The sequence below is a fragment of the Pagrus major genome, chromosome 16, assembly GCF_040436345.1.
Source record: "Pagrus major chromosome 16, Pma_NU_1.0".
Classification (NCBI taxonomy): Eukaryota; Metazoa; Chordata; class Actinopteri; order Spariformes; family Sparidae; genus Pagrus; species Pagrus major.
Window position 1 is genome coordinate 11,050,287 of NC_133230.1, and position 27,817 is coordinate 11,078,103.

At 42.8% G+C, this 27,817-nt stretch overlaps 1 protein-coding gene across 1 annotated transcript in view; it reads left to right on the forward strand.

Annotated features, from left to right (window-relative positions):
- The first annotated feature begins 11,378 nt into the window (after positions 1-11,378).
- erf (Ets2 repressor factor) overlaps positions 11,379-27,817 on the forward strand; it is a 37,728-nt gene continuing 21,289 nt past the window's right edge. The window contains exon 1 of the mRNA XM_073483328.1: positions 11,379-12,042. Within this exon, the coding sequence (XP_073339429.1) occupies positions 12,021-12,042 (22 nt within the window). The 5' untranslated portion in view covers positions 11,379-12,020. The remainder of the gene's footprint in view (positions 12,043-27,817) is intronic.

Consider the following 27,817-nt stretch of genomic DNA (forward strand, 5'->3'; position numbering starts at 1 on the left):
ACTCATCGGAAGAGTTTCTGGGCTAATTTTGGTGCTTGATGGTGTCATTTTTCTTATGCTTATTCTTTTTGCACGGCTAGAGAGAGAAAAATGACTAATGGGATAAAAACGTTGCTCTGGGTCTGTTTGCTAATATTTTTGCTACATCAACTTAATCCATAGTCAACAAGTCCGTACTACAACAAACATTGTGTGTCTGTTAGCTTGTTTTCCTCCTTGATCGATTAGATGCAGCTTTAAACTTGTAATAACACAACACTGATGTATTATCACCTTTAAGTTCATCTGGTGGTGAACTTATTGACATTTGGTCTCCACAACTGTGTCTTTACCTGCTAAATGCTGCAATATGTTCACCAGCTAGTTGCTAATTCTGTCTGCTGTTTGGTGCTGGACAGGTAGCTTAGCTTAACGGCGGTCAACGACGACCTAAAACCCCGAGAACCCTGAACGTCACGCAAAGCAAAAAAGTTAATTTTGGGATTACATTCATCAGTTCGCCAGAAAAACATGAGATCCTAACGCAGCTACATTTCAGCTAAATTTGTATGCAGGCTAATGTTTGCTAACATGTTAGCCTCAACAACCGTATAAGGCCATTGTACGTTAGGTTTGTTAATCTTTGTTTTGGAGTTTTTCTGCCTCCTGGTGGCCAAAAATCGATCGATGAAGCTTTAAATCAGCAACATGGCTAAAAAGCTTTATTTGGAAACTGTGCATGCCATGTAACAAAGCCCCTGGGAAGCGCAGTTTGAGTGTCACAACCTCCTGCAAAATGACTTGTTTCACTGTCAGAACTGGAGCCATTCTTTCCAATAAAATGTAGAAAGTCTAGAACAGCTGCGAGATCACATTTTTTACCCCCATTCAAGCTAGCCAGGCGCTAAAGCGGAAGTTAGCTGGCTCGGTCTGCAGAAGTCTCTCGGGCCCCACAACACAGAAGATCTGCGTCATTTAATAACAGAGAAGTTGAGCTTTTTTGGCCTCAAAGCACCACTTTAATATGACGTCCTTGCATATAACCCACCTGATTGACCTCAGCAAAGTTCAAACATGTGCCCTGAGGTCTGGCTGAGAGTAATTCTGGGAGATGTTGCAGATAATCTTTTTAAAAGTCGACCTCCAGGCTGCAGGTCGAAGGAACATGATTGATGAATGAAATGTAGTGACATGTTTACAGACGGTGTGTTTCTATACTGAGCGAGTTGACGGAGCAGTCTGGGTATTTGGGGAGTGCATTATGGGAGGAAGCGGTGCGTGGTGCCAATAGGAATAGGAAGAGGGAGTTCCTCCAGAGATAGACAGAGAAGACTGTTAACACATAGACACTGCGCTCTATATAGACTGACACCGTTCCACACATGCCTCGCTCTGCGGCCTGCCAGCTCACACTTCTCTCCTTCGCTCCTCTCGTCTGCGTACTCTCCCTCTCGGGTTTCCCTTACTCATGTTCTTCTTCTTCTCTCTCTCTCCATTACAGACTTGGCACCGGGCCGCAAATAGGTCAAATATAACTCTCGCATTCCTCTACGCAGTCGCTCTTCCTCCTCAAGGACTGAATGTGGCCTCTATCTCTCTTTCCTCTCTCCACATTAAAGCTTTATTGAATGTGACTCCGCCGTCTCTCTCTGACTTGCACCTAATTAAATGCTCACTTTTTTTTTTCCTCCACTTGGCCACAGTGAGTGTTTGAGGATATCCAGTGTAATTCATTATGCAGTGCAACAATCTGTGGCGGTTCATTAGTGGGAAAAAAACTACGAAGCGAGTTACAAAACATATTCGAGTGGTTATCATCCTGCTAATCAGGGTGAGAGTGTGTGGGGCGGATTCATGCGCACAGAGCGAGTTTCAAAGCTCTCGTTCCTGATTTCAAGCGCGCTCTTTCTTAGAATACATCCACGTTTAATTAGCTAATTTTATAATCAGATTACTCCAAACAAAGTGCAGCCACACTTGCATCTTCAGGGTGTTTTGGTAAAGACACTTTAAAACATGAAGGAAATGGCTGATGGATAAATCTCTTCCATTTTGCAGCCAACATCTGATCAAGAGTATGTCAGACAGTCTGGTTAGACCTCCGTTCTGTCCCCTCTTGTTCTCTGTGATCATAATTTTAGCTTCATATCAACACCTGCGCTGTGTGACTGACTATACTAGTTACATTGAGTGATCACAGATGCGTGAGAAGTGACCAAGAGATCTGTTTCTTCGTCCTCGCTGAAGCAAGAGGCCTCATTTGTCCAATAAATCCACAAACTCAGCGTCCCGGTCTCAGAAACATCAGCTCAGTGCAGACCAGCCTTTCTTCAAATGTTGTCCACGAGTAGATTTGGTAAAACGTCCTGTTTTAAATTAAGTGTTTGTCAAAACTGAAAGTTTTGTGTCTGTTTAACGACGCTGCCTGCATAACATATTTACGATTAATGTCCAAAATGATCAGCTGTTGGACGCTATGAGACTAAACTTCTCCAGTGTGGAGCCAGACGTCGCTACACTGATGTCTCCATTCTTCACATTAAGATGGCGACAGAGACAATGATGAGCGAGTAGGCTCGGCTTTTCTGCCAGATCTGATTACGATATGATTTGTAATATTCTGTTGAAGTTGACTGATTGTTTTTGGTTCAGTTCAGTTCAGTTCAAAGATTCGGAGTGAATGCCAGCGTAGTTTGTTACGCTGCTCAGCTATCGTATCATCATTGAAATGCACTTTAGTGTGTGCAACAGTAAGTGAACGCCTCACTGTTTATATGCTGATATCCAGTGCAAATCCTGACTCTTCAGTCTGCTGTTAGATTCATTCTCAGCAGCTTATTATTCACAGCTGAGTTCAGATTGTGATTGTTTTTGTGTGTTCATGAAGATTCATTCATACACCTTCTGCACACCTTTGCCATTTCTTCAGGAGAAAGTAGTTCCACTGAAAATGGACACTTTTTTAAGTATATTCTGGGGAAATAAACAAGAGAGAGACGACATTAAATCAACAGTGAAAGAGACGGAGAATGAGATTCAGGACCGAGGCTCCAGCTGGACTCAAACCAGAGGCGTTGTAATTTCTATGTGAACACCTCGGCCTCCACGGTGCCCTGTACATTATCTTTATTTACTGCGGGCGATAAATAAAATCAAACTTCCTTTCACCTCCGCGGTATCGGGGTCGATGCTGACGTTGATATTTTCCAAACTCGAGCTATCTGGGTTAAAGAAAAGTAATTTAAGCTGCCCCTTTAAGTCGGTGACATCACTATAAGTAATATCAGCTCTGCTCCTCAGTGACTCAACACCTTTTATGAGCTCAGAACATCCAGTCTGAACTTGCATGTTTCTCACAGTGTTTGCACTCTCGGAGGACCGATCCTCCTCTTTCTGCTTTAACAAATGATCAACTCAGGGTGATTGATAATCTGTGTTGTATAAAGAAGTTATTTATTGATAAGTGCAGCTCATTATGCTGATACGTGTTGGTGTGACTGTATGCAGATAAAGCTTCCAGGGGCTCTCTCCTCCCTGAAATTCAAATGAGCCTGAAATGTCCCCTGTGACCTCCTGTAGCCTAATAACAAGCTAATGGAAAGAGCTGTGCCACCCCTCTTTCTTTCCTCTACACATTTGTTTTCCTTTTCAGGAACCCCGCTCTCTCTCCTCCCCCTCAAACCTTCCCCTCTGTAGTCCCCCTTTTCTTTCTCGCTTCTCTCTCCTCCTCCTCCCCCATTTCTTCCATGGCCTCATCCTCCCCTCTCTCCTCCGTTTCTATCCTCTCTCTCTCCTCCTCAGAGCGTGTTAATCCCATTACACGTGTGAATACCAGCTGGAGGAGAGCGGGCGAGAGAGACAGACAGAAAACAGAGAGAGAGAGAGAGAGAGGGAGGCAGAGGGGGGAGACGGGAACAGAGAGTGTTTGTGTCCGAGTGTGACTGACTGCTTACTCCACGACTGTGACTGCCTGATGCAAAACCCCCTGATGTAGTGACGTTTACAGTAATATCATGAAATACATTATAGTGGAGTGTAGGAGTGTTTCAGTTCTCAGCAGAGGAGGACTTCATCACACAGACTCTAGAAAAAGTTGTTTTTCTTATTTGAGGTTGTGAGTCCTGTTACAAACTTGTTTTCTCAGAAAAAAAGTGTAATTTCCCTACAAATATTTATTATCTACTGAAGCATCTGTGTTCACGTTTGTGCTATTTAAAAACTGTAGGCTGCAACTCACGATTATTTTCATTTCCGATTAATCTGTCGAGTCTTTTGTCGATCAATCAGTTTGTTGTTGACCTATAAACTGTCAGAAAATGGTGAAAAACAACAATCTTAAATGTCGTGTTTTTGTCCACGACCCAAAGATATAAAAAATGACTCAAACTGATTAATCAATCATCGAAATAGTTGGCAATTAATTATAGTTGACAAAAAATCAGTTAATTGTCACAGCTCTAAAAAACTGGATGTTTGGTGCTCAAAGGTCACGCTTAAAGATTGCGGATTGACCAACTGAATACCCCTCGTCTCACCCTTCCCAAAGGCGGCGGCTTAAAAACACAAAATGCCAATAAAAGGCTCATTCGAAGGTTATTATACACAAAAACATAAATATGAACATTATCTTCTAATTCTGCCAAAAGATCCTCCTTAATGCTTCACACCGGGAGTTAAAATGCAGTTCATGTGTTCAATCAGAGAACATTAGTAGATCTTGTTTTTAATTTATCTGCATGTAGGTAAAACATTTCTCGATGCTTCACAGCTCGTCTGGACTAATCCAAGTCTCCGGGAACTGAAGAGATCCCAAATTAATTGAAAAGACGTTAAATCAGTTTGGGATCTCCGGAGATTTAGATAACACTGGACGAGCTGTATGGAGACATTTTAAGTTTTATCTGTTTTTTATGCTTTAAAACAAGTCTCCATCTACTTCAGTTGTTTAGGAGAATGCTGAGAAACACTCCAGTCAGATAAATGGAGTAAATATGAAGAAACTGTGTCGCTCCAACATGCAGTGGAGAACAAACTGGTATAAAAAAAAGAACAAGTATCTTAAAATTATACTTGAGTAAGAAATTGTTTCGACTCGGCTTGGACTAAATGTTCTCCTCTTCTGTCACCATCCGAGTGCTCGGGGTGTGTTTAAAAAAAAAGTGTTTTTCACACAGTTTAAAATGACGTTTTCCGTGTTTCAGGTTGTTGTTTTGGTTCTGACGCGGCCCGGCTCCTCGTTGTGATTCAGGGCCAGTTGCTGGGATGTCGGGGAGCCGATGAGGCCCGCGAGCGAGACAGTGCAGACAGGCCCAATGTGGCTCCTGAGGAGTTCAAGCGCCAAGAAAATAAACAAGCCTTTTGATCACAAAGGGCCCATTCACTCCCTCTCACTCTCCCTGCCTCACTCTTTCTTTCTCTCCCTCTCACCCCCCTCCCCCTCCACTTATCCTCTGTAGTTTCTCCTCAGCTCTCCTCTCCTGACCTCTATATAGTTTTTATCCCTTTCCCTTTTCTAAAACCTCTCCACGTGCGTCTCTTCCCTCCATTTTCAACTGTCTTTCCTCCACATCCAAGACTGTTGTCCTGCTTTGACTGAAAGACAAGAGCGGCAGAGAGACAGACCTCCACAGAGAGACAGACAGACATCATCTGACCAGCCAGGGGGCAGACAGACAGACAGACAGACAGACAGAAACACACACAAGGGCCTCCTTATTCCACAAACACACGGTCATGGTGCAGAGCAGAGGAACACAACATGGAAAATGTCCTCATCACTCCATCTTTAGCACCAAACACGAACACGCAGAAAACTTTCCCCTCCGGCCACTCAGACGTTCGCTCGCTGTCACGAACACACTCGGCTGCCTCATTTTGACTCGACAGCTGAGTGTGTGTGTGTGTGTGTGTGTGTGAGCGAGAGTGTTTTCTTATGCATACAGATGGAGCTGGTGTGAAAAGGCCTCTCCCATTACAGTTGTGTTGCCGCTCACTCTGGGTGTGGCTCGGATACCATTTGCCCCCTCAGGCCTGTTTTCCATTTTAAAAACAAGCCAGATTTCCTCGAATAGAAAACACTTAGCGAGAGGAAACAAAGAGGTGAACGCAGCCCTGATTGGGGCTTTTTTTTTTTTAAAGGGGCAATACATGAAAAAATACCTTAATTTCACGAAACAATTTGTTTTAAATTCAATTTCAATTTCAGGCTTTATTCACAATACAAAGGTGCATTTAATGTTTTTTTCCCCCACACACAATTAAAATCCAAAGGTCAGAATAACGGGTACATTTTTATGTTAATGTTGGATCTATTTCCAAACTAACAAAGTCAAACTTGAGTAAAAGTGCGTTAAAGTTATAATACATAACAAATCCCATTAAAACGTTACAAAATGTTTGTCAACGGAGTGTGAAGACAGAACAGTTTTGATGTTTTCCGAAAGACGTCTATATATTACCTCACAGAGATGTCTACTCTCAAAATACGACTCAGTGCTCCCAGTCTGGACAGCTAGCTGCACGGCTAACTGAGCTAACTGGCTAACAGCAGCTATAGTTAGGACTTACTGTTGTGATATGCTGCCCCCTATTTTCTGGATGTTACCTGCAGCAGGTCGCCAAGGTTCATACTTAAAGTGACTTAAACCAGTAAGACAGATCAGATGTTTTAAAACATCCTTCATTAATGCTCCGATCCTTTTATTTCTTCATCATTAACCGATCACTGGTGATTGATTGCTCCTGTTTACTGATTAGAGTCATTACCACCTCAGTAATGAACTGATAGTGACTCTGGTGATCAATTAGTCCCCAATCGCTCCACCAATTCACACGTATGCAGTCGTCAGATCTCCTGCTGAGCTCTTGTTGTCGTTGCTTTCACATGCAGCCGGCGTCTGAACCCCTCCACCCCGACCGGCCCTGTCGTCAGACACTCGCTCTGCGTCCCTCCTGCTTCTTCAACAAACTGTTATTCCCACTGGTGAAGTGTCGAGACAGTGTGGACACAGCTCTGCTTGAAGTTTTGTTGCGAGTGAAGAAATTTGCTTAGAAATAGACACTTACCAGATTAATCACACTGTTGAGGATGAAGTCTGAGTGTGCCAGAGGGTGACATTTTTTCCCAATCTGCTTCGTTGCTTAGGAATTGTATACGAAAAGCAGTGAGGTAAACACAGCGGCTCTTATCTAATACAGAGTACTGACATTTTTTGGCAACAACAAAAGCTATAAGCAGCCTCTTATATCTGACAAGGAAGACCTGCTATTATAGGCAGAATCAGGTTAAATAAATATTAGTGTCCCAACTTTAATATTCTGAACTACATCTACCCAAAGCTTTCAAACAGTGACGCAAGCCCACGTTCGATTATTGCTGATTTAGACGCCAGGAAAAAAACCTTTTGGCTTTCATGAATGATTGTATAGATGAAAAAACAGATTATAATGAAAATCAAGCAGTTTTCAAGGAGAATATTTAAGATTAAGCATTTGCCAGAGGTACAAGATCTTGTACAAACTGCTGGGTAAAAACTACTATTTTTTAATAGAGGTTTGGTTTCCTAAATGTTGCCATCAGACGTAAATATTTTGAAATGGTAGAGGAAAGATGTTTGGTCCAAACATCCTTCTGTTAATCTCACAGACACGTCGTACTCTCTGATGTCGTCACGCTCAGCAGATCAGGCTCTACAGGACCGTTCACGCCTCGCTTCCCTCGGGTGTTTGTTCTGACGTGTCCTCAGGTGGAGCAAAAGGTCAGCAGCAGTGCAGAGGGAGGACAAGTGACAACGCTCTCAACATGCGTGAGCTGAAATAATTAGTCTGTAAACCTTTTCTACAGCAGACTTGTCGACGCAGAGAAAGGAAAAGTGTTACTGATGACATTAATGACGAGTCCGCTCTGTTAAAGTGTCCCATGACGCCGTGACAGCGTGCACGATACCAGGACCCTGACACTAGAGCAACTGCATGAAATTTTGGCCATTTAAGGCATCTGTGTACCTGAAGTGCCTCTTACCCGCCAACATTTAGCAACTGTGTGAACACACTGATTTCACTTTTTACACAAAATTTATGAAAAAGGACATCTTATTGACGTAAACATGTCAAATTATACAAATACACACAACAGTAACCAATAAAGGCTACTTTTTGAAGTCCATGTACGAAGTCCCCAGACTCCCTTAGAAAAAAGCAACATTTTGTGAGTTGTGGAGTTAGGAGGCACTTTATAAACTTTGTGAAACGCTGACTGCATCAAATTCTCAACTGTTTAGTCCTTCTTGTTAATTCGGCAAACGTTATACATGAAGATATTTCTTTATTTGTGTAAAAAACGAAAAGGAACAGTTTAACATTTAAGGCATATCTGTACCTGAAGTGCATCTTACCAGCCAGCATTGATTCAACTGATTTGACTGTTTACACTAAATTTATGAAAGAGGACATTTTATTGATGGTAAGCATGTCAAATTTTACAAATACAGTAAACTGTAACCAATAAAGGCTACTTTTTGAAGTCCATGGAGAAACTCCCCAGACTCCCTTTGAAAATCGCTACATTTTGTGAGTTGTGGAGTTGGGAGGCACTTTATAAACTTTGTGAAACGCTGTCTGCAACAAATACTTAACTGTTAAGTCCTTCTTGGTAATTCGGCAAACATTATACACGAAGATATTTCTTTATTATTATTGTTCGAGTGCAGCTTTTTAGCCCAAACACAGGCAACATGAGGCGACGCAACACTCAGCTTTTGTCGCTGCCAGTTCGTGGATTGCGGACGGTTAGCATAGCTTAGCACAAAGACTGGAAACAAGGGGAAACAGCTAGCTTGGCTCATAATAAAGATAATAAAACTCTGTCTAAAGCACAGAGTCAAGACATACTATGAAATTAGATATTACATTTTAGTTAGGGAGCTTCAGAGATGCTTCTCGGCTGATTCGACTGTCTGTCTCCACCTGCTTCCAGTCTTTATGCTAAGCTAAGCTAACCAGCTGCTGGTTTTAGCCTTGAACCGACCAGACAGCCATGAGGCGGACATATTTCCCGAAATGTCAGACTGTTCCTTTAATATAGAAAAGTCACGTATGCCCACATGAATCTGTGGACGTGACTGTGAGTGGTGGAGGCGGCAATGAAACATCACATGGAGGCAAGAGGAGGAGGAGGAAGGCTCAGGTAAAGAGAGGAGGAGGTGAGAGGAACTTGAGGAGGAAGAGAGCACTTGGAGGAGAGGCAGCGAGGTGTAGGAGGAGGAGAAGATGGAAGGTACAGAACTGAGGAGGACGAAGGGCCGAGGCAGAGGAGAGGAGTAGGAGTGTAATGCATGGGGTACGGTGAGGAGGAGGAGGCGGTGGAGGTGGTGGTGGAGCGGCGTGACAGCAGAAAGCTGTGTTCAGCGATGAGACGTTTTCTGTTGTATTGTCGACGTTATTGTGAGTGTGTGTGTGTGACAGTGGGACATGAAATACTTCACCCACCTGCTGGCCTTCACTTCCCACACACTGCCACTCAGAGTAAATGAACAGGAGCAGAGGAGGGACGGAGGGACGGAGGGATGGATGGATGGATGGATGGAGAGTACAGTGGGATGTCTGATTGGGTAGAAAGAAAAAAAGGGGGCTACCTTCAGTGCACACACACTTGTTTCCCTCCACTTCATTTCCTTCCACTCGCTCTTCAGCTCAGCCCGCTCTCTGCTCTCCAGTTCAGGCTCTCGAGTAATTACCGCTCCTTTCTTTCAACTCCCTCTCTCTTGTGCTGCCTCCTCAGAGCTGATGTAAGTGCTGAAGGGCCCTTCATTAGAGAGGAAGAAAGGAGTGTGGGAGAAAGAGCTGTGTGTGTGTGTGTAATGCTAATAAGCGCCTGATAGGCTACAGGCTATGTCCTCTTATAATTATAGCGTATGTAAAACCTCAGAATCCTCGCCGGCCACCGTCCTCTCCTGTGGGACCGAGCACCTGTTGATTGGCCTTTTCTCGTCCCTTTCTCCGGGTGTGAATGACGGACGGCGGCTCCCTGGCTGCCTCGCTGTCGCAGTTTACAGGTAAACACGGCGCCTCCATCACCCGCGGCGGTGACGGGTCTCCACAGCAACGCCGTGACGCGCCAACCGGGAGCGAGCGCGGGGCGACAAACTGGTGGAGGCAGCAGCGAGCGGCCGGTCCTCATCCGAGATCGTCTATCGAGGCGATGCGCGACTCGGACAATAAAATAAAAATGATTTTCTTTTTTTATTCAACTAGTTGAGCATCCATGTTTGCCACTCAAACACGTCAAAATAGCAGAAACAATAAATGATTGTTAAAAATGGTCGCCAGGAAATTAGTCAGCAATGTGATTAATTAAGTCAGGTATCATCATTTTCAAGCAAAATCTGGTTGTAGTAAATGTGTAGACGTCAATATTCAGTGTTTTTCTATGATAATAAACTGATTACCCTTTTGTTTTTCAAGTCCTTAGAGAGGGGCATTTTCTGATGATTTATGAAAATGGACAAAATTATTTAAATATGAGAAGATAAAAGATAAGATATATCTGTAAGTCAAAGGTGGATGGTGTAAATAGTTTAGTAATAGTAATATTTGCTATTACTCTATTTTATATTATTCTGTTGTTTTTATTGGATCAACAAGGCTGATTTGGTTTAGCAGGCAAGAAAGTTTTAGGGCCTACAAAGTTTTAAGCAGATCTGACAATCGATAAGCTACTGATAAATTGTTAATGTAAGTTTTGTTTCATGTGTGAAAATAATCCAAATAAACCTGAGATATTGATATGGTGACCAGCCACTTCATCTACAGATTTGGTGTCTTTATTTTGATGTTTTTTTTTATTCAATATTTGATTTTGTTTATACGATATAAAGAATATCATATAATTGTTGCAATATATTCTCAGGACACTGTGCAGTATAAATGCAAACTTTTTTTTTACATAACAAAGCAACAGTAGTTTATAGTGTCCTTTTTTACTGCTGACTGAGAGCTCTGCACAACAAACTCCCACCTACCTGTACTGTGTGTGTGCGTGCAAACAGCAAATAAACCTCTTGAATCTTTTGTGCCTAATTCTATTAAAACAATGAGCTATGCCATTGTTGCACTCTGCTTCATGAGACAACAGTATACTGCCCCTAAAATGTCCTCACTGCTGGCTGGACTGAGAGGTAAAGTTAAAAAATAAAAATTAAAAAAAAAATCCCGACATCATAGACGATCTTTGTCAACAAGTGGGCGTTGAGTTTCTCTCCCCCTCCCTCCCTCCGTGGGTCAGCGTGGGCGGCCCCGTGTGGCAGGAGGAGAGCGAAACACGACACCCCGCCAGAGGAAGGGGGGCTGAGCGAGAACACGAAGTGAGTGAGTGAGTGAGTGAGTGAGTGGAAAAAGAAAAAGTCCGTGCCGGAGAAAGAGAGGGGCAGAGAGGGAGCAGAGTTGCTTTGGTGTTTTTTTTGTGTGTCCTCTCTCTCAGAAGCGCCGCCGCTGGTTTGACTGTCGTTGAGGAGGATGATGATGATGATGATGGTGATGGTGAAGAAGATGTGGAGGAGGAATCGACCATGCGACGTCGTTTCAACAAACGGGATGAACATTTAGACTCGTCGCATTCCGTCGCTCCGGGACCGACCGACCGACCGACTCCTGCAAACTTCGGCCTGCGCCATTCGGACCCGGGCGGCCCGGATCTCGCCCCCCCAACAGGCTCGGGGGCAACTTTTCGCATCAGACTCCGGCGCAAAAGTTTTTTTTTTTCTCCCAGCACGCACCGGTTGCGTCGAGATTGAAACAAAGAAAGCTCATGTGAAGTTTTTTTTTTTCCCTTCATTTTTATTTGAACTTATTTGAGCTCAGAGTCGCGGGCAGGTTGTTTTTCTACCGAGCCGCTTGTGAGAACAACGCCGGAGGAAGGAGCGGGGTGTCGCTGCTAACTTCGCTAGCTAACTTGGCTAAAAGCTGCTAGCTAACTCACGTCTAAAGTTTACGAGTCGACGTGGGGGGAAAGTGACTGAAGCATCGCGCCGAAGACGACGACGAAGATGAAAACCCCGGGGGATTCGGGTGAGTTTGACGGCCACACTTTTTTTTAAACTCAAACTTTTTTTGAGCCGCCGCTGTTTTGTTTCTTTTAAAAAAACAAATGAAAACAACAGCGCTTAGCTTCGGCGGCTAGCTGCGGGGTTAGCACGCTAACAAACTCTCCGCTCCAGGGGGAAAGTGTGACAAAATTATGGCGCTGGGGTGGATCCATCCGAGGCTCCTGTTGTTTTTTCAGCAAAGCGAGAAAAAAGTATCTCCCACTCTTGCTCCCACACTTTTTCCAGCATCTAAGGGCATTTTTTAACCTCATTTCCACGACATTTTAACTTAAAACTGATATCTGAAGCTACACTGTTCAACCATTTGCAGTAATTTACTGGGGTCAGAGACAAAGTGCACTGACCCCGGCTGTGATAGCTGCGAGATTCAGCCGAAGCCACCAAAAACAGGTCTAAACTAAATTTAGTGGAACAAAAGGTTAAATTTAATTCTGCCTTCAACCACAACCACATGTTGCAACTAATGTGTGGCTGCAAGCATCAGAGCCTCGAGTGCGACCACAATACTGCTGAAATTCAAACAACTAAGGCGAGAGAAAGGGTCCAAAAGAGAGGGGTTGTTTTTATATTATATATATCTTTTATATCTCAAAGAAAGAGCAGAGATAGGAAAGTAGTTAATCAACCATCCAGAGGAGATAAGACATGCGAAGGACTGCCTGGATGTCCATTTATCACAACATCAGATCCCACAGGGAAAAGGTAGAAAGTGAATCCGATTGATTGGATTGGGAACTAAACTCCCTGATAACATGCTAAAATTAAATCAGGAAATATAGTTTGTCCCTTTGTTTCCAGAGGTTGTGATGTTTGCTCAGAGGGTAAAAGCCCTGCGACCTTTGACACGCGTGAGAATTCATATCGAATGCTTTTATCGACTTTTATAAAAAAACTCCTGCAGGAACTGAAAACGATTTCGACTCTGAATACTTTGGCTCCACTATTTCAGATTCCGCTCATTTTTTCAGCCGTTTTTGTTGTCATTGAAATGATTATGATTTTCCACCCATAACTCATGATTTCCCCCCCTTCCATTGTGCATTTCAGCGCACTTAAACTCAGTTTAGTCAGAAGCCCTGTACGGTAATTTTGGGCAAGACAAAGCTCCAGTACCCATAATGGATGTTTTAAGAGGGGAATGCCACACCACAGCACAACATCATAATTAGAGATATGACTTCTAGATCTCGGCGCTGCTGCAGATAAACTTTTTATTACCCAAAACAATTGTGAGAAAACTTTAACTCGACTTTTTAATCTCTTCGTCTCGTTTGTCACATGTCCTGCAGCCATATGGCCGTGTAAATATCTGTTGTTGTTTTTTTGGGTGGGGAAATGCAGCTCTGATAATACTGCAAACAACCAGCTTTTTCGATGCTACATTTCTTTGTTTTCTTTGTGCGTATGTGTGGCTTAACACCACAAATCTTGAGAGTCGAACTGTTTGACATGACTCAGGAAACAACCCCTTTTGATCATGACCGTGGAGCCCATCATGCAGAACGTCGGCAACTATACATCCCTGATTTTGTTTTTGTTATTGAGGTCGGACCATAATCTTTACAAACTAAATTTTAGGATATTCTGACCATTTCATTTTTAGAGAACGCTTCATTGTGGCCTATTTCAGACATCCACACATTGTATTCTCTCCTAATGGCTTCCATTATCCAGAGGATCAGATTAGCGGGGTTACGTTGCACTTCCTTTCAGTTTAAAAAGTGGACGGCCTTGTTTTAGCCATGTGTCATGCAGCAGACGACAGCTCCTTTTGTCTATTTATAAGTTATTTGCTGGTTTTGGTTCTGCTGTTCGGCTCACGAAGGAGTTCAAACTGTTGTTGGTGTGTCTGCTCGGTTTTTAAATGAAAGTCAGCTTCGTTTTAATGTTTTCAGTAGTTCCCATTTGTTGTGTGATTCATACCAACTTCCCTTGTTACTTTTATTACAGTGGTCACGACTCAAAAATAAGCTGTGTAGCTTTGCAGTGACATCAGCACTAATAAGGTTTTTCTTTGTGCGGAGACTCGTGTTAATATCAAAGGATCCCTCTGGGTAACCCTGATCTGTATCCACATTACATTATGCATGGAGCTACACAGACCCTTTGTCTGTCCTTGTTGTATTTCCCCGTGGTGTTGGAGCCTGTTGACTACTTTATGTATATATGGGTCACCCTCCACTCTCTTCCTATCAGGAAGTGAGCAGTCTGGCCCCACCAGCTCCAATTTTCCACTTGTGTTACTCCTTATATCAACACAGAGCCACATGTGAGACGTCACAGCTGTAGACGGCCAGCGAGTCAGCACGCTTTGTTGCACTCTGTGTGTGTGTGTGTGTGTGTGTGTGTGTGTGTGTGTGTGTGTGTGTGTGTGTGTGTGTGTGTGTGTGTGTGTGTGTGTGTGTGGAGTGAAAGGAGCCATACATGAGCAATTAGCTGGTGTTAAGTCTGGTAAGGGCCGGGCTGCTGTTTATGACTTTGAGTGTATTTATGTGTTTGTGAGTGTAAATGTGTGTGTGCACGTGTGCACCCATATGTCTGTCACTGCGCGGCTCTACCTGACATTGATGTGGTCACAACAAAGTCACTGTTTGACTTTTACTGGCGAGACCAAATTGCCCTTGAGGAAGACCATTTGCCTGTGGGCAGTTGACTCAGCCTATTGTAATTACAGGAAGAGCAGCTAGACGTCTTTATGCAGATTGAAATAGCTCTAATAACACTGCTTAGACCGAAGCTAATGAAGCAAGGGCTCATTTTGGAAGAAAAAATGACACTGTTAGTTTCCTTTGGGCAGGACTCTGTTGTGTTACTGTCTCACCATTATACTGAATTATGCTGTTGGCACCAGCAGCAGAGACGGCACAATTACACTACAAGTTGAAGCCGGCGTGTTTGTCTCAGGGAAAGTTTGAGAAGAGGTGCTGGCGACTGAAGTGTACAGGGATGTGGTGGTTTAGACACCCTGTCTCTGTGTGATTAAGTGGGGATTAGTGCTGCAATTACCAACTATTATCAATTAATCTGCTGAGTTTTTTCTGGATTAATAGTTTAGTCCATAAAATGAAAAAAAAAAAGTGAAAAATGCTCACCACAATTGTCGGATTGCTTCAGTAAGGAAGCAATCCGACAATTATTATTTTTTTGTACAGAAAATAATGCAGTTAAGTATGCTTGGGGTAGCTTATCAAGCAATCCTCAGAGCACTGATCTCGTTTTGGACAATAAAGTTAATTGCTGAACTCTAAAATGTCCTGCCTTTATTATCTACGTATTTTATCACAAGTGTTTAACACCACATGAGGGATCATTGCAAAAAATGTGTGTTTATGTATATATTCTGTTTTTCAGTCCACAAAAATCATGTATCCGTCGATCTCTACACTTAATATTACCATTATATTGTTATTATTGGCAGTAAGTATGTTATTTGTGCTTTGTGCCACTGTGCTTTACAATGTGCAAGTCTATCGTTTTTGTGAGTTCCAGTCAGGCCATTAAAATGAGAGTACGAGCCAGGGTCAAGTCCCCTCCATAGATCGTAAATCATCCATTTAGTCCATTTAGCAGGAAAATGGCACGACCTAAAAAAAAAAATCCCTAAATGCCAGCGTTGCTCACAGGATGTACCTTTTCCCTGATTTTCCTCCCATTATGTGGTGACTGCGAGTGATCAGGTCAGTGCAAAGGTTGACCTGATCACATTCCTGATTACCACTGAGCCGAGCCCGGGCAAGCAGACCCTGGAAAAAGTACAGAGGAGTGACGTCAGCATTTCTCTGGTGTGTTGTCAAAGTGGCAGCCCGGGTCAGTGTTGCTGCGATCATCTCTCGATGTTACGGCAGCCCTCTTTTCCTGGAAGTGTGTGTACAGTGGCTTTGGTGACCCATACAAAGCTAAGAGAATAGACAACAGGTTGCACGAGCTGGGACATGCTGGCCAAACAAACGCTGGGGCCTCACGCGCAGGAAAAGCCTGACAGTCGGCCCGGGAGTCGAGTGTTGATAAACATCCATACCTGCGGTTTTATTTAGGTTTTAAGATGTAGAAGATCTGTTTTGTGATTTGGTGAGATTACACCAGAGTTTCATTGTGAGCTGTCCTTCAAAATGAGTTTTTAATTTGTTGCTATTCATCGTTTTGTCTTGTTTTTGTCTAAAGTTAAAGCAAGTGCGAGGTGACATGTTTTATTTTTGGTACACATAATTAGTTGACATTTGCACATTCTGAATACTAATTCTGATTAAAAGCTTAATCAATCCTCTACCACTATAAAACCATGAGGAGTCACCAATCTATAATGTTGCAGCACAGTAGTTATTTTTGATGAAGTGTGGTAATTACATTTTTTTGTGTACACTGAACATCTACCTTACTCCTCGCTGCGACTACTGATCTCCTACATTTCCCTGGATGACTTTTAACAATACTCAACTGCTGGAGGCTGTACATGCAAGTGGAAAATCAATAACAATAGATAAAACCCTTTACAGGAGGAGAATAAATGTGTTGCATCCCTCAAACTAATTGCAATACAACTTGGGACTGTACTTGAGACTATGTCTGCCTCTTTGATGATGAGTCTCTCTTCAAGGTTGTTGAACATCCATACGAAGTGTTGAGTTTGGACAGAAGCCCTTGCTCTTTGATTGAGAGGCTGACACCGAAGTCTGGCTGTGAAGTTGATATTTTTAGATAGCTGAATCATATTTTGTTGTGGTGCCATATTGTCTACGTACAAACAAAAGAAGGGCACACCACCAATAACTGCTATGACAGTTTTTGAGGGTTTTAAGTTGGGGGGAGACTCATTACTAATCTAGATTCGACTCAGACTTGAATGTTTCTCGATTCACAACCGAACGAATAAATATGAAAGGGGGCACTACTTTTCAATCTCTTGCTCTCAACAGATTGAGCATGGACTTATTTTCTTCACCACAGAGTTTGTCAAAGTTGTTCAATGCTGCAATGTGTTTGTGTTTGTCAGCTGGTGTTGTTTGCTACTGCTGGTCGCTAATCAACTCCGTTAATGTTAGTCTAGTCTGACGTGGGGGAAAAATATTACAAACATGTAATTTTGAAACTGGTACCGATACCTTGATAGCAGTTCTTGAACGATACTTTCTTTTGATACCAATTTTATGAAATCCATTTAACAAAAGATTACATTACACATATACATACACGTGGTGCATGTTTCAAGACAGCCAGTCATCAGCACTATTTGATCATGCCACAACAATCATGCTGCGCGCTTATTGGCTCACTGAGGTTGCAGAAGATAAGAAACAAGTTTCTTGTGTGAATCCATCTTTATTACCCACCCCTAGTTTTAAGCTACCCTTTTCATCTAAAATCATAACTTCTTCCTCGGCCCAACCACTGAAAATTGAAAGCACATTATGAAGCCTTTATGAGCTGTATCTTTTATGTGTATTTTCCCTGCGTGGGATTTAGTTTTAGACCTCTGAAAAAGCAGAAATACAGGCCTGGCTTAGGCAAAGTGCTTGTTACTTCTTTATCTGTGCACTGTCATTTGTAAAGGACAGACGGCACCTCATGTTCTCATCATCCTTCACGTCTCTGTCAGCCGGCCTGCTTGTTTGGTATCTTTAAGTATTTACGATTGAGTGAATCTGCGTTGGCTCTGTGACTGTCGACCCCAGCAGGGCAGATGAAAGAACAGAGCAGGTCAAGTGGAACCAGCGGTTCGCTTCACTGAGCAGATAAGGAAGACTTCTGCTGCAGGACATATATCTGTGCAACACCTGACAGGATAGTGGGTTTCCAGCGTCAGTGTTATGATCAAATGTTGAATAAAAAGTTCTCTCCTGAACCATTTGGCCATCGGACTAGTAGATCTATCGGGCTGGCCTTCTGAGAGAAGCTTTTGTTCATGAAAAAATGCAGACAGTTTTTTTCTTTTTTACATCATCTACCCTTGGAGCTCTTTTGGAGGTTTTTGAATCAAACCAAGGCTGATAGAGGCGGTAGGTGTAGAGGTAGATTTGTTCTTTGTCTGTGGCTGTTTTGGCTGGAGTCATCCTTACCGAAAAAGGCGTGGGGAGATGTGCTGCGTGTTATGGCTATCATCTATGGTGCATGGAGAAGGAGAGGGGGGGGATGCACCGGTTGGTTTGGCGTCATTTATGGTCAAAAGGATTGAGCTAGGCCTCCACCAACATGTTAGTGAGCCTTTTATTTGCTGCAGAAAGGATACGGGGACAGACTAGGTGTGGTCCTGTATGGCTCTGTATAACACTGCCCACATTACCAGTGCCACTGCCAATTCCAAAGTAGTTACAACCAAGTTGCTGTCAGAGCAGAAATATCCACCAGATGCCATATGTTTTTAGGGAGTCTGTTTTAGCTGAGAGGAGTGGTTAGATGTAGCCTGCCAGGTTGTGTTCTGGCAATTAGAGAGACAAACAGGAGGTGGCAACATCTAGGTTATAATGTTTTTGTTTTGTTTTTACGATGAAATGAGAGCACCGACACACACTAAAATGCAACTGTGGCGTTCGTTGGCAGCGTCTAATATGCCAGTGGAAAGTCCTCAGTAAGTAAAAAGTATCTTGATTTAGAAACCAGTTGTAAAATGATGCAAAATAAATTGGATGCATTTTTTTTTTTTTTTTCAAAAAGGACCACCTTAAGCGCCACTGAGGGAAAACTCTGCCAACAGGTTGCAGGAAAAAAAAGCTCAGTTTGGGTTTTGTGGTCGTTCAGTCTGGGTTGATCCAGCCCAGACTTTTCCTGCCTGTACACTTGTTGGCGTTGCACCTGCATTTTTATCCCACACTGTTGATTGAAAATCCAAGTAACTTTTTTTTCATACTCACACAAATATGAGTCTACTAATACTAATTTCAGCAAACTCTACTCTGTTGGATACGTTGCCACCTCCTCTAAATGTACCTTCAGTGCGTTTACGTTCACAGACTCCATTAAGGATTGAAGAAGACTGGTAAATACAGCTAGCTATCTGCAGCGTAAAGAAGTTTCTAAAGTAATTTTTACAAGAATGCATGTGCATGACAAAGTGGCAAGTAATCACAGTGGCTGCAGGCTACGGGTTGAAAGGAAAGATACTGCTACTTGATGCTACTTGAAAAAGGGTCCTGATATCCACTTTAATTAAATCCAAAGCCAACTCACATTTAAGCTGGCTCTTAATGGTGTCTGAAAGGAGGATTTCTTAACTGATGAAAGGGACAGTTTCCACCAGCTGATTTTCACTGATTTTGGATGCATAACAGAACGAGATGGTTCATTTTTACCACACCCGGACTTTAGTTGAACACCCATTCCATGTTCCCAGAAGAGAAACCAGCATTTTGTGCTTTCCAGTTCGCATAGCAGGTATATGATAACGCTCTCATCAAACCTATCTCACTGCAAGATCACTCCCTCCAGGATTTCAAAGGATTTTTTTTGGGATTGTTGGGTTTGTCAGGCAGGCTGCCTCTTTCCCTTTATGATTTATTCTCATGCTTTTACGAACCTTGCATACTTTTCTAACGTACCTTGATTCTTTCAGCACTTGGGAACAGATATGGATCATCATGGCGATTTGTCCTGTCTGTTTTCTACGCATTTCTCCGGCTGTGTTGTGCGTCAGAAATGTGTTTGCAGAACAGTTTTTTCCTGCGGCTTGCCTTGCATGGTCTGTAGCAGTAATTTATGTCGGTAAATGTGAGATGTTTGTGGCGCACATGTCTGCGTTTTCACTACCAGAAACAAGGAATTAAGTGTGATGACGTACATGTATATCTCAGTGTTTTTGCACGGGTGGGGGACTGCTATGATTGAGCAAATCTGTGGAAAAGCTATGGTGGTTGGACAAAATTGAAAAGTCTATTACCTGGAGGAACTACAAGAGGCTGTATCCTCATTGTTTCTTGCCAAGGTGCAGTGTTTAAATGCCTTGGATGAAAGCAAAGGTGAATGATGTAACGTTTCGACAACATGAAGTCAGAGCAAGCTGCGGAAGGTTTTGCTGTCTCTGATTTGTCTTGGATCTTCAAAGTCAAGAAAACATGAAGACATGAATTCAGCAGCACACAGGCTTTTTTTTATCTGTTGTGTCTCCGGTCTGCTGGGAATCTTGTGTTTTTCTCTCTCTCTCTTTTTTAAGGCTGTCGCAACTTGTCCTGGTACTCTGTGGGTATCTCTGTGTGGCGTGTTTATGTTTGACGTTACGCTGTGTGTGTTTCATACCTGAAATATATAAAAAGTTTGTGTTGACTATGGGCCAATTGCCTTAAGAAAAAGATTTCACACCCCAAACCACACAAATGCATACACGCAGCACATACACTCACACCCTCTCTCTTTCTCACACACGCCTTCGCTGTCTCACACACCCACATTCAGACAAGCAAAGAAGTTTGGTAAGCCCATTTATCCCCATTACAGATACATACACTTCTTATATGTGCATCTCACCTCCGGGCTGATCAATGAAGAGACGGGTCGATGAGGAGGAGCAGATGTAACACAAATGATCTGTAGAAGATGGGGCATTTAAAGGTTACAGTATGATGGTGTAGTCCGTTTCAACCAGCCAGCCACATAGTTAATGTGTGCTTAGCGATGATCCAACAGCAGCGAACAACGCCAAATGTGGCTCTTCATTTTGGTATAAAATACACCATTTTGCCAATTAACATATGCCAGTGATAGATTTTATTTATCCCTAGCCGTGTCTCACAACAGTAGTAGCTAGACATGGAGCCAAAAATGAATAAGAAATGGACTTCTGATGATAAAGATTAATCATTGTGAGATACAAATCATTTCTCAACAGGTATATGTGCTTCTTTAGGTGGGAATAATTTTAAATAACAGCTGCCAAAACGTTTAAAGAGAAAGAAGGGTTCGGGCTTGTCTTGTTAGTTGCTTCAAAGGTACGCCATAAATACCATTAGTGATAAGAATGGCACCATTTGATCAAGTCAGCGCCAGCAGTCGGCCATAAAGTTAAGTCGCCTTGCCTGTCCTTTCTTTATCACCCACAGGACACAAACTCAAGCAATAGTCTTCATATAGCTTCTGTAAAAACATCTTTATTATTTAAAGGTTTTATATGTACTTGCTTTGAATATGATGATCTGAGTGAGAAAGAATGCAGAATCATTAACGAATGAATAAGATTATTTCTTTACATGTTGAATTCATTAAGTTGAAAGCCGCCCTCGTTCATTTGTTAACTCATGTGACCCATTTTCTATCCCTGTTGGTTGTTTGAAACCCCCGAGCCAGTGGCAGTGAGGAATGAAAGTCAGTTTAGTCCCTCAGACACTCACTCACTCATCTCGCCCACTCACAGCATGCACACTTTATTAGGGGGCCTGGACCCCCCACGTGCCATGAAAATGGTGTATGTCTGTCTTGCATTAACACACATACACACACACAGGCAAAGACACACTCTTTTAATTTTCTCACTACAGCTAGTGAGCGTGGCTTGCTCATTTGGGCTGCCATCTCCCTGCGGTGACGCCGTCGTGCCTCTGTCTTTAATGTTTTTACACAGGGAGCGAGCCACTCAGTCTAGAGAATGGAAGATCCAGCTTTAATGCAATAGACTGAGGAATTAAGACTGCGGTGGCTCTGCCAATGAGGAAAGGCTGACTAACGCACCCAGACATCACACATGTAGAAAAGTCCCTTTCTGTCTCTTTTACATTTGACGAATTTCTCGGACACACTCATCCAGAGCGAATTACTGTCGCTGTGATCGCGCCATAAGCTACAAGTGGTAGATCAACAATATTTAGAGCCAATGTTGAAAAGTGGCAGCTCAGAACCACCACAGTGATCTGGCACGGAGAACAAATATTCATGTTTTAGTTTAGAGGAAAATGTGGCAAGAAGTTTCTTTCTGTTCAGTAACCACCTTTAGCATCAGCATGCAGAGCTGAGAGACGACTTTTGAGACATGGTGCCAATGATGATTGATTTTCAGCAACAGTTTGAGGTGAAGTGGGTTGGTTTTTTTTCCAGTTTGAGTCTCCAAAAGTTCCCACTGAGAGAAAGTGAAAAGGAGGTTAATTGGACACGTATTTAAAGCATCAGACGTAATTGTTAGCACTGTCACTGAGTAATGTCTTGGCCAAGGCTGCCCAAAGTAGGGCCCGTGGGCCTCAGCTGGCCTGCAATAACATTCAGTTTAGTGGATAAGAAGTTTTTAGTGGAAAATCTATAAAATGGAAGAAATAAAATACAATATAAAATGCTCTTCAGATATTGAGGATCCCTATGTTTTTGTTCATCTGCACACAGCATGTAGTAGGGCTGCACAATGGATTGCAAAAATAATCGAAATAGCAAGAACTGCACTTATTTTATAAAGGAAAGATTTGTCACAAAACAGTATTTTAATGAAATTTTTGTGCTGCAGAGATGTTCTGGCCTGCAAAGCTTGTTCTCCAGATGTAATAAAAAACAAGTTTGTTTGGCAGAGACTGGGAGAACTGCCACATCCTCATGATTTTACCAGTTTTTCAATGACAATGAAAATTGTGAAGTAAAATTTAATCATCCGCAATAATCATGAATTGTATTGCAATAGCAATATCTGTCAAAATAATCCCAATATCACTTTTTGACCATATTGTGCAGCCCTAGCATGTAGAGTAACACTTTGTGCAGGTAGTCAATCAATTAAGAGAACGTAGGATCCTAGTACTATTTTGCATCTGGTGTTTGCTTTCGGCCCGTTAAGTTTTTAGTTTTGGTGCTCCCTGGCAAAGCGAAAAGTTTAGGATCTTGGTCATAGGAGGGAGCACGTATGAACCACCAATGAACTAAATAGTCGTTCCTTGGGCACTGATCCACATTAAATACAGTTTATTTCTCACTATGAGTTGCATTCATTCAGTCACAGCGGGCTGCTCACTCAGTTAATAGTGCCACAGCAGCCCATGGCCACATGTTACTGTACATTTTAATTATGTCTGAGCTCCATCCAGTGAGAGATAAAGATTTCAAACCAGTGTAAGGAGAGAAAAAGTTAGATTGGTGCTTTCGGTTTCTGTATATTTAAATACAGTTGCTGCTAATTCTGTCTCCTCTGTGTAGATAACACCTAAAGTAAGTCGGTCAGCCCTGAAAATGATTCCTGCCCCCGTTGCTCTTGAAGTTTCTCCTTTTTTCCCCGTTAAAAGCTTTTTTCCTTTTCCAAATCAAGCTTTTTAAGATTGAGTGTATCATATGTTGTTAAGCCCTCTGAGGCAAATTTATGATTTTGGACTATGCAGTATAAATAAGTGTCTTTACCTCTCCTTGCCAAGAGTGTTAATCAGTGCACAAATATGCACATTCCTGTCTGATATTTGCTCTTGACACACTCCTATAATAAAAGTCGCTATGTGGTTACTCTGCAGTTCAGGAGTGTTTAAAACTTATTTAAAATAAACAATGCAGAAAGGACTTTTTAAAATAAATCTTTCTCATCGAGCGGAACCTCGAACATTGTCGTGCCGCTTGTCCTACTAGTTGTAATCAACAGTGGAGCCTCTTTGTCTGTGTGGAAAGATGCTGAAAGGAAAGCGGCATTATGGGAAAGAAGGAGGGGGGAGGCAAGAGGAGCAGATGAAATTTGATTGGCAGTGAGTATGAGAATGAGTCACTCATCCAGCTCCCTGGATTTGGAGCTGCGGGCCTATTCTGGGCTGCGGTGACACGTGTATGTGTGTATGTATGTGGTTGTGTGCACGTATGCATGCACACAAGTGTTCACATGGCCCAATCCAACAGCTGAAGTCACCAAATTTTCTTTGTTGGCTTAGCCACTGTGCATGTGTGTGTGTGTGTGCGTGTGTGTGTGTGTGTGTTGGAGGAAAATGAAAGTAGTCTGGCGAGCAAACCACAACATAGAAGCCAGATTTAAACGCAGATATTTATCATCTCTCTCTCCTGCTCTGAAGTCCCCTCTACTACACCACCACAATGTTAATCACTCCAGCTCCCATAGTGGCCTCTATCAGCTTCTGACAACTTATAAGTTGTGTTTATATAGATTATTCTCCCTTAATGGTCAGGATAGGAGTCTAGTAGCAGGAGAGTTTGTCTATGGATGGCTGATATCAGGGCATGTCTGTCAGACAGACAAAGGTGCAGGTACGGGACGCCTTATCTGATTATGCAGTACTTTGGTGGGGAAAAGCCATTTGGATTGATTTCATGTATTTACCTTAGTAAGAAGAGGTTAACTTTGGTTCGTGGTTACGTTTCCTGTTTGTTTTTTTCTTAATTGGTCTTTCCCTTCCTCCTGAAACGAGGCATTCAGTATGTTTCTTGACGCCGTGATGATGTAATTAAATCAGCAAAGCACCGGCCTGACTGTGGAGCTGGCGGCTTTGTTGGGTTTAACACTTCGCTTGACTTGACTTCGCTCTGCAGGATGTCAAACAGCCTTATTTCCTGCAGACAGACATTGTTTCATAAACATGTAGAAGTGTGTATGTATGTGCACGACAGTGTCATTTGCAGTGCAACAGATAAACTAAATCTGTGCGAGAAACATACATCACTGTGCATTTACATCAAGGTAAAAGGTAGTTGGCCGGCATGCACAAAAGCAAACAGATAAAATAATCAGGTTGTATCGATTACATCACTATCACTTTTTATTGTGATAGGTTTAAACTTGTGGGCTGTTTATTGTGACTGAGGTGTTACCATGGAGCATTTTTATTCTGTTTGGGCTTTTAAAACCAGATTAAAACCAGATAATTAGGCTCCAAGTAAACTCAGTACCGGCCCCCTCTGCTTACAGACAATAGAGACAAATCTCACTCTCTCCTTTCTTTATTTTTGACTGTATATGAGACTTATTTTATCCCTTACTTGCTGTCATTTTACACACACACACACACACACACACACACACACACACACACACACACACACACACACACACACACACACACACACACACAACTCCTTCTTCCAAACAAATCCTATCCTGGCAGTAGGACGCAAGCTTGAAATCTGTAGCGCGGCAGTCAGGTAGCCAGGAGCTCATTACAGCTGAATGTTTTACAGGGTTGTCATTTTCTGGAAGGAAAGCACGCTCAGACGAGTTTCAGAGCACGTGTACATGCATGTACTGTGTGTGTTCTTCTTCCTCTCTGTATTCCCATTACAGGCCTCCACTTGGCCGAGTTGCTGCTGATTAGGAGATAGAAGTTTGAGCTCGGAAATCATCACTGATGTGATTGTTTTAACTTTGTTTCTCATGAACACAACAGTGAAAATGCTCTCATGCATTTAATCTGCCTTTTTGTCTTCCCTTGGGGTTTTTGTGTGTATGTCTTTCAAACACAGACCGCAGAGGACAGAACCAGTGCAGCAAAATATCACCGAAATGCGATTTAGGCACAGTTTTTTACTACATCACTATTTTGGTACAAACATTTACCCACCAGTGTGGCAGATAGCCTTCAGAGATTAACTCGCCAAACAGAAATCCACCCACATTTGTCGCTCGGTGGGTGTTAATTTCAGACCCTGGGTGCATTCATTAAATGATATGGGCAAGTGACCACAGTAACATTATTCTGACATCCTTGATTCAGCTATAAAACCGTGGGGGCGCTGCTGAATGCAACAGGAGCGCTTCCCCTCATGTCAGAGCATAATAAGTGACTCTTGACTGCACACAGACACACACACACACTAACCCAGGGCGGACTTAATCACAGCCTTGGCTGCCTCCTAGGTGCTGCGGAGTTCTCCGGGACGTGACAGGTTTCTGTCTGGCGAGGTTCGGGCGGCCGCTGTGTCACAGATTAGAGTGGCTCAGCTGTCTCAGTTGTAGCAGAGATGGTTTATACACTTTAAGGCTTCACTCTGCAGTCCCAAGGCTTTACTGCTGTGGCAAACGGTCAAACCCCCTACTTTCTACTGTGTCTTAACTCCTTTCTGCAGACTGGAGAACACAGGTGTCTGTGCTCTTAAACTGCTCATCCCAAATGGTGAGGCTCTGTTTAGTTTGGATCGCTCGCAGACTACGGGAAGCATCGTTCACAGCTCAAGCAATTTATAAGATGGATTTTAGAGATGGAAAGCAGGAGAGCCTGACTGAAGCCATACAGTGTCAGTTGATTGATGGCTACTTAAAGCTCCTGTGGCAAAAGAAAACGTATTAAAAATAATAAATGCAGAGTTACTTAGTATTATCTGCAAAAATGGATTTACAGTACTCGGTCAGTGTTTTTGTTTCTTGATCGAGAAATTAACATGCATGCACAACTTTCAGCTCACATATCTCTAACTATTCTTTAGCTAGACACTTATTTCTGTCTGTAGCTCTCCTCCCAAACACTGGCCCTCTCCTCCCTCCTTCCTCTCCTAGTCTGTCAGTCAGTTCATCCGTCTGTCTGTCTGTTATGTAATGGAGGCATCATGTGAGAACTGAGGTGAAGGTTCACGCCATGCACCTGCAGACGGCCATCCTCTTTTCCCTTTGATCTCTGCTAGATTGTGTTTCTCTTTCTCCTTCTGCACGCTTTTCTACCTCCTCCACTTTTCTGCCTTTCCACCTGATTTCCTCCTCGTCCCGTCTTATTCTCTGACTCCTCCCCAGCGTTAAGCCACTGGCTCCTCAAATCTTAACTCCATCCTTTAAGGGTAATTATGAGATCAGCTCAATGAGGAGCAGAGAGTTTTTAAACAGTAGTTTGAGGCTCAGGACTCCTCAATAAAGCAGTGTTAGATTGACTGTTTTGATCCCAGTGTTGTAGACAGGTAGTTTACACCGCGAGACAGAAATGGAAACCCAGACAACCAGGTCTGCACATTCATCATCTTAAACTGAGTAGATTTAAAGTTGAACTTCCATTTTTCAAAAGATTGTTTAAAGATCTGGATTCATTAAGATTAAGATGTTAACTTTGGAAACATTTATTTTAATATTTGTGTATTTTCCCCCAGAATTTGACTCTGAACATGGCAATAGCGCTCACGCCCAGCGGAGATTCCCCCTTTTCCTTCTTTGTACCCATTAATTTCCTGCTTTTCTGTATTGTCCTGATCCCATCCGTGATAAACCCCATCCAGATTTAGTCCACCAGCCCTCGGCCATTTAGCCCGGCCTGTTACCTCTGTGCGTAGCTCTCCGCGCCCCTGAATCATTGCCCTGCAGACAGACACACACCGACCTTTCCAAAGGCTAAATATAGAGCCACTAAAGAATGGGAGGAAGGGAGGGAAAAATAAACGAGGGGATAGATGGATAGGTGGAACAGCGTGTTAAAGGGAAACTTGTTGCGGAGAGCGAGAGACGTCGAGAAGGAGGCCGTTCGTGTTTAGTCTCAGCGGCTGCAGGCATTCTGGACAATACCCCAATGATGGCTATCGGTTATTACGAGCACTATTCCAACTGTGGTGACGTCAGAGTCCCTAAGAAAAGCAGACCTGCGTGTTTAACTCCCCTGAAACACCGGCTATGGCTGCACAGATCCTGTGTTTCTCTTGGAAAGGAGAACACAGGTGGCTTGGGACTGCAGGCCAGTAGTAAATGAGTTTTTCTACCGAGTACTTTGCTATATATAGAATCTAATGAGGTCTGAAATGGTGTGTTTCACTTCTGCCTGACAATCAAAAATTCTTCCTGTCTGGAATAGGAGCTTGCCAGATTGAACAAAGGGCTCTGGGTTCGTTTGTCTACTTTTGTGTCAATTTTCCCCCGATTTGTTGCGGCACATCCAGACCTCCTGTGCTGC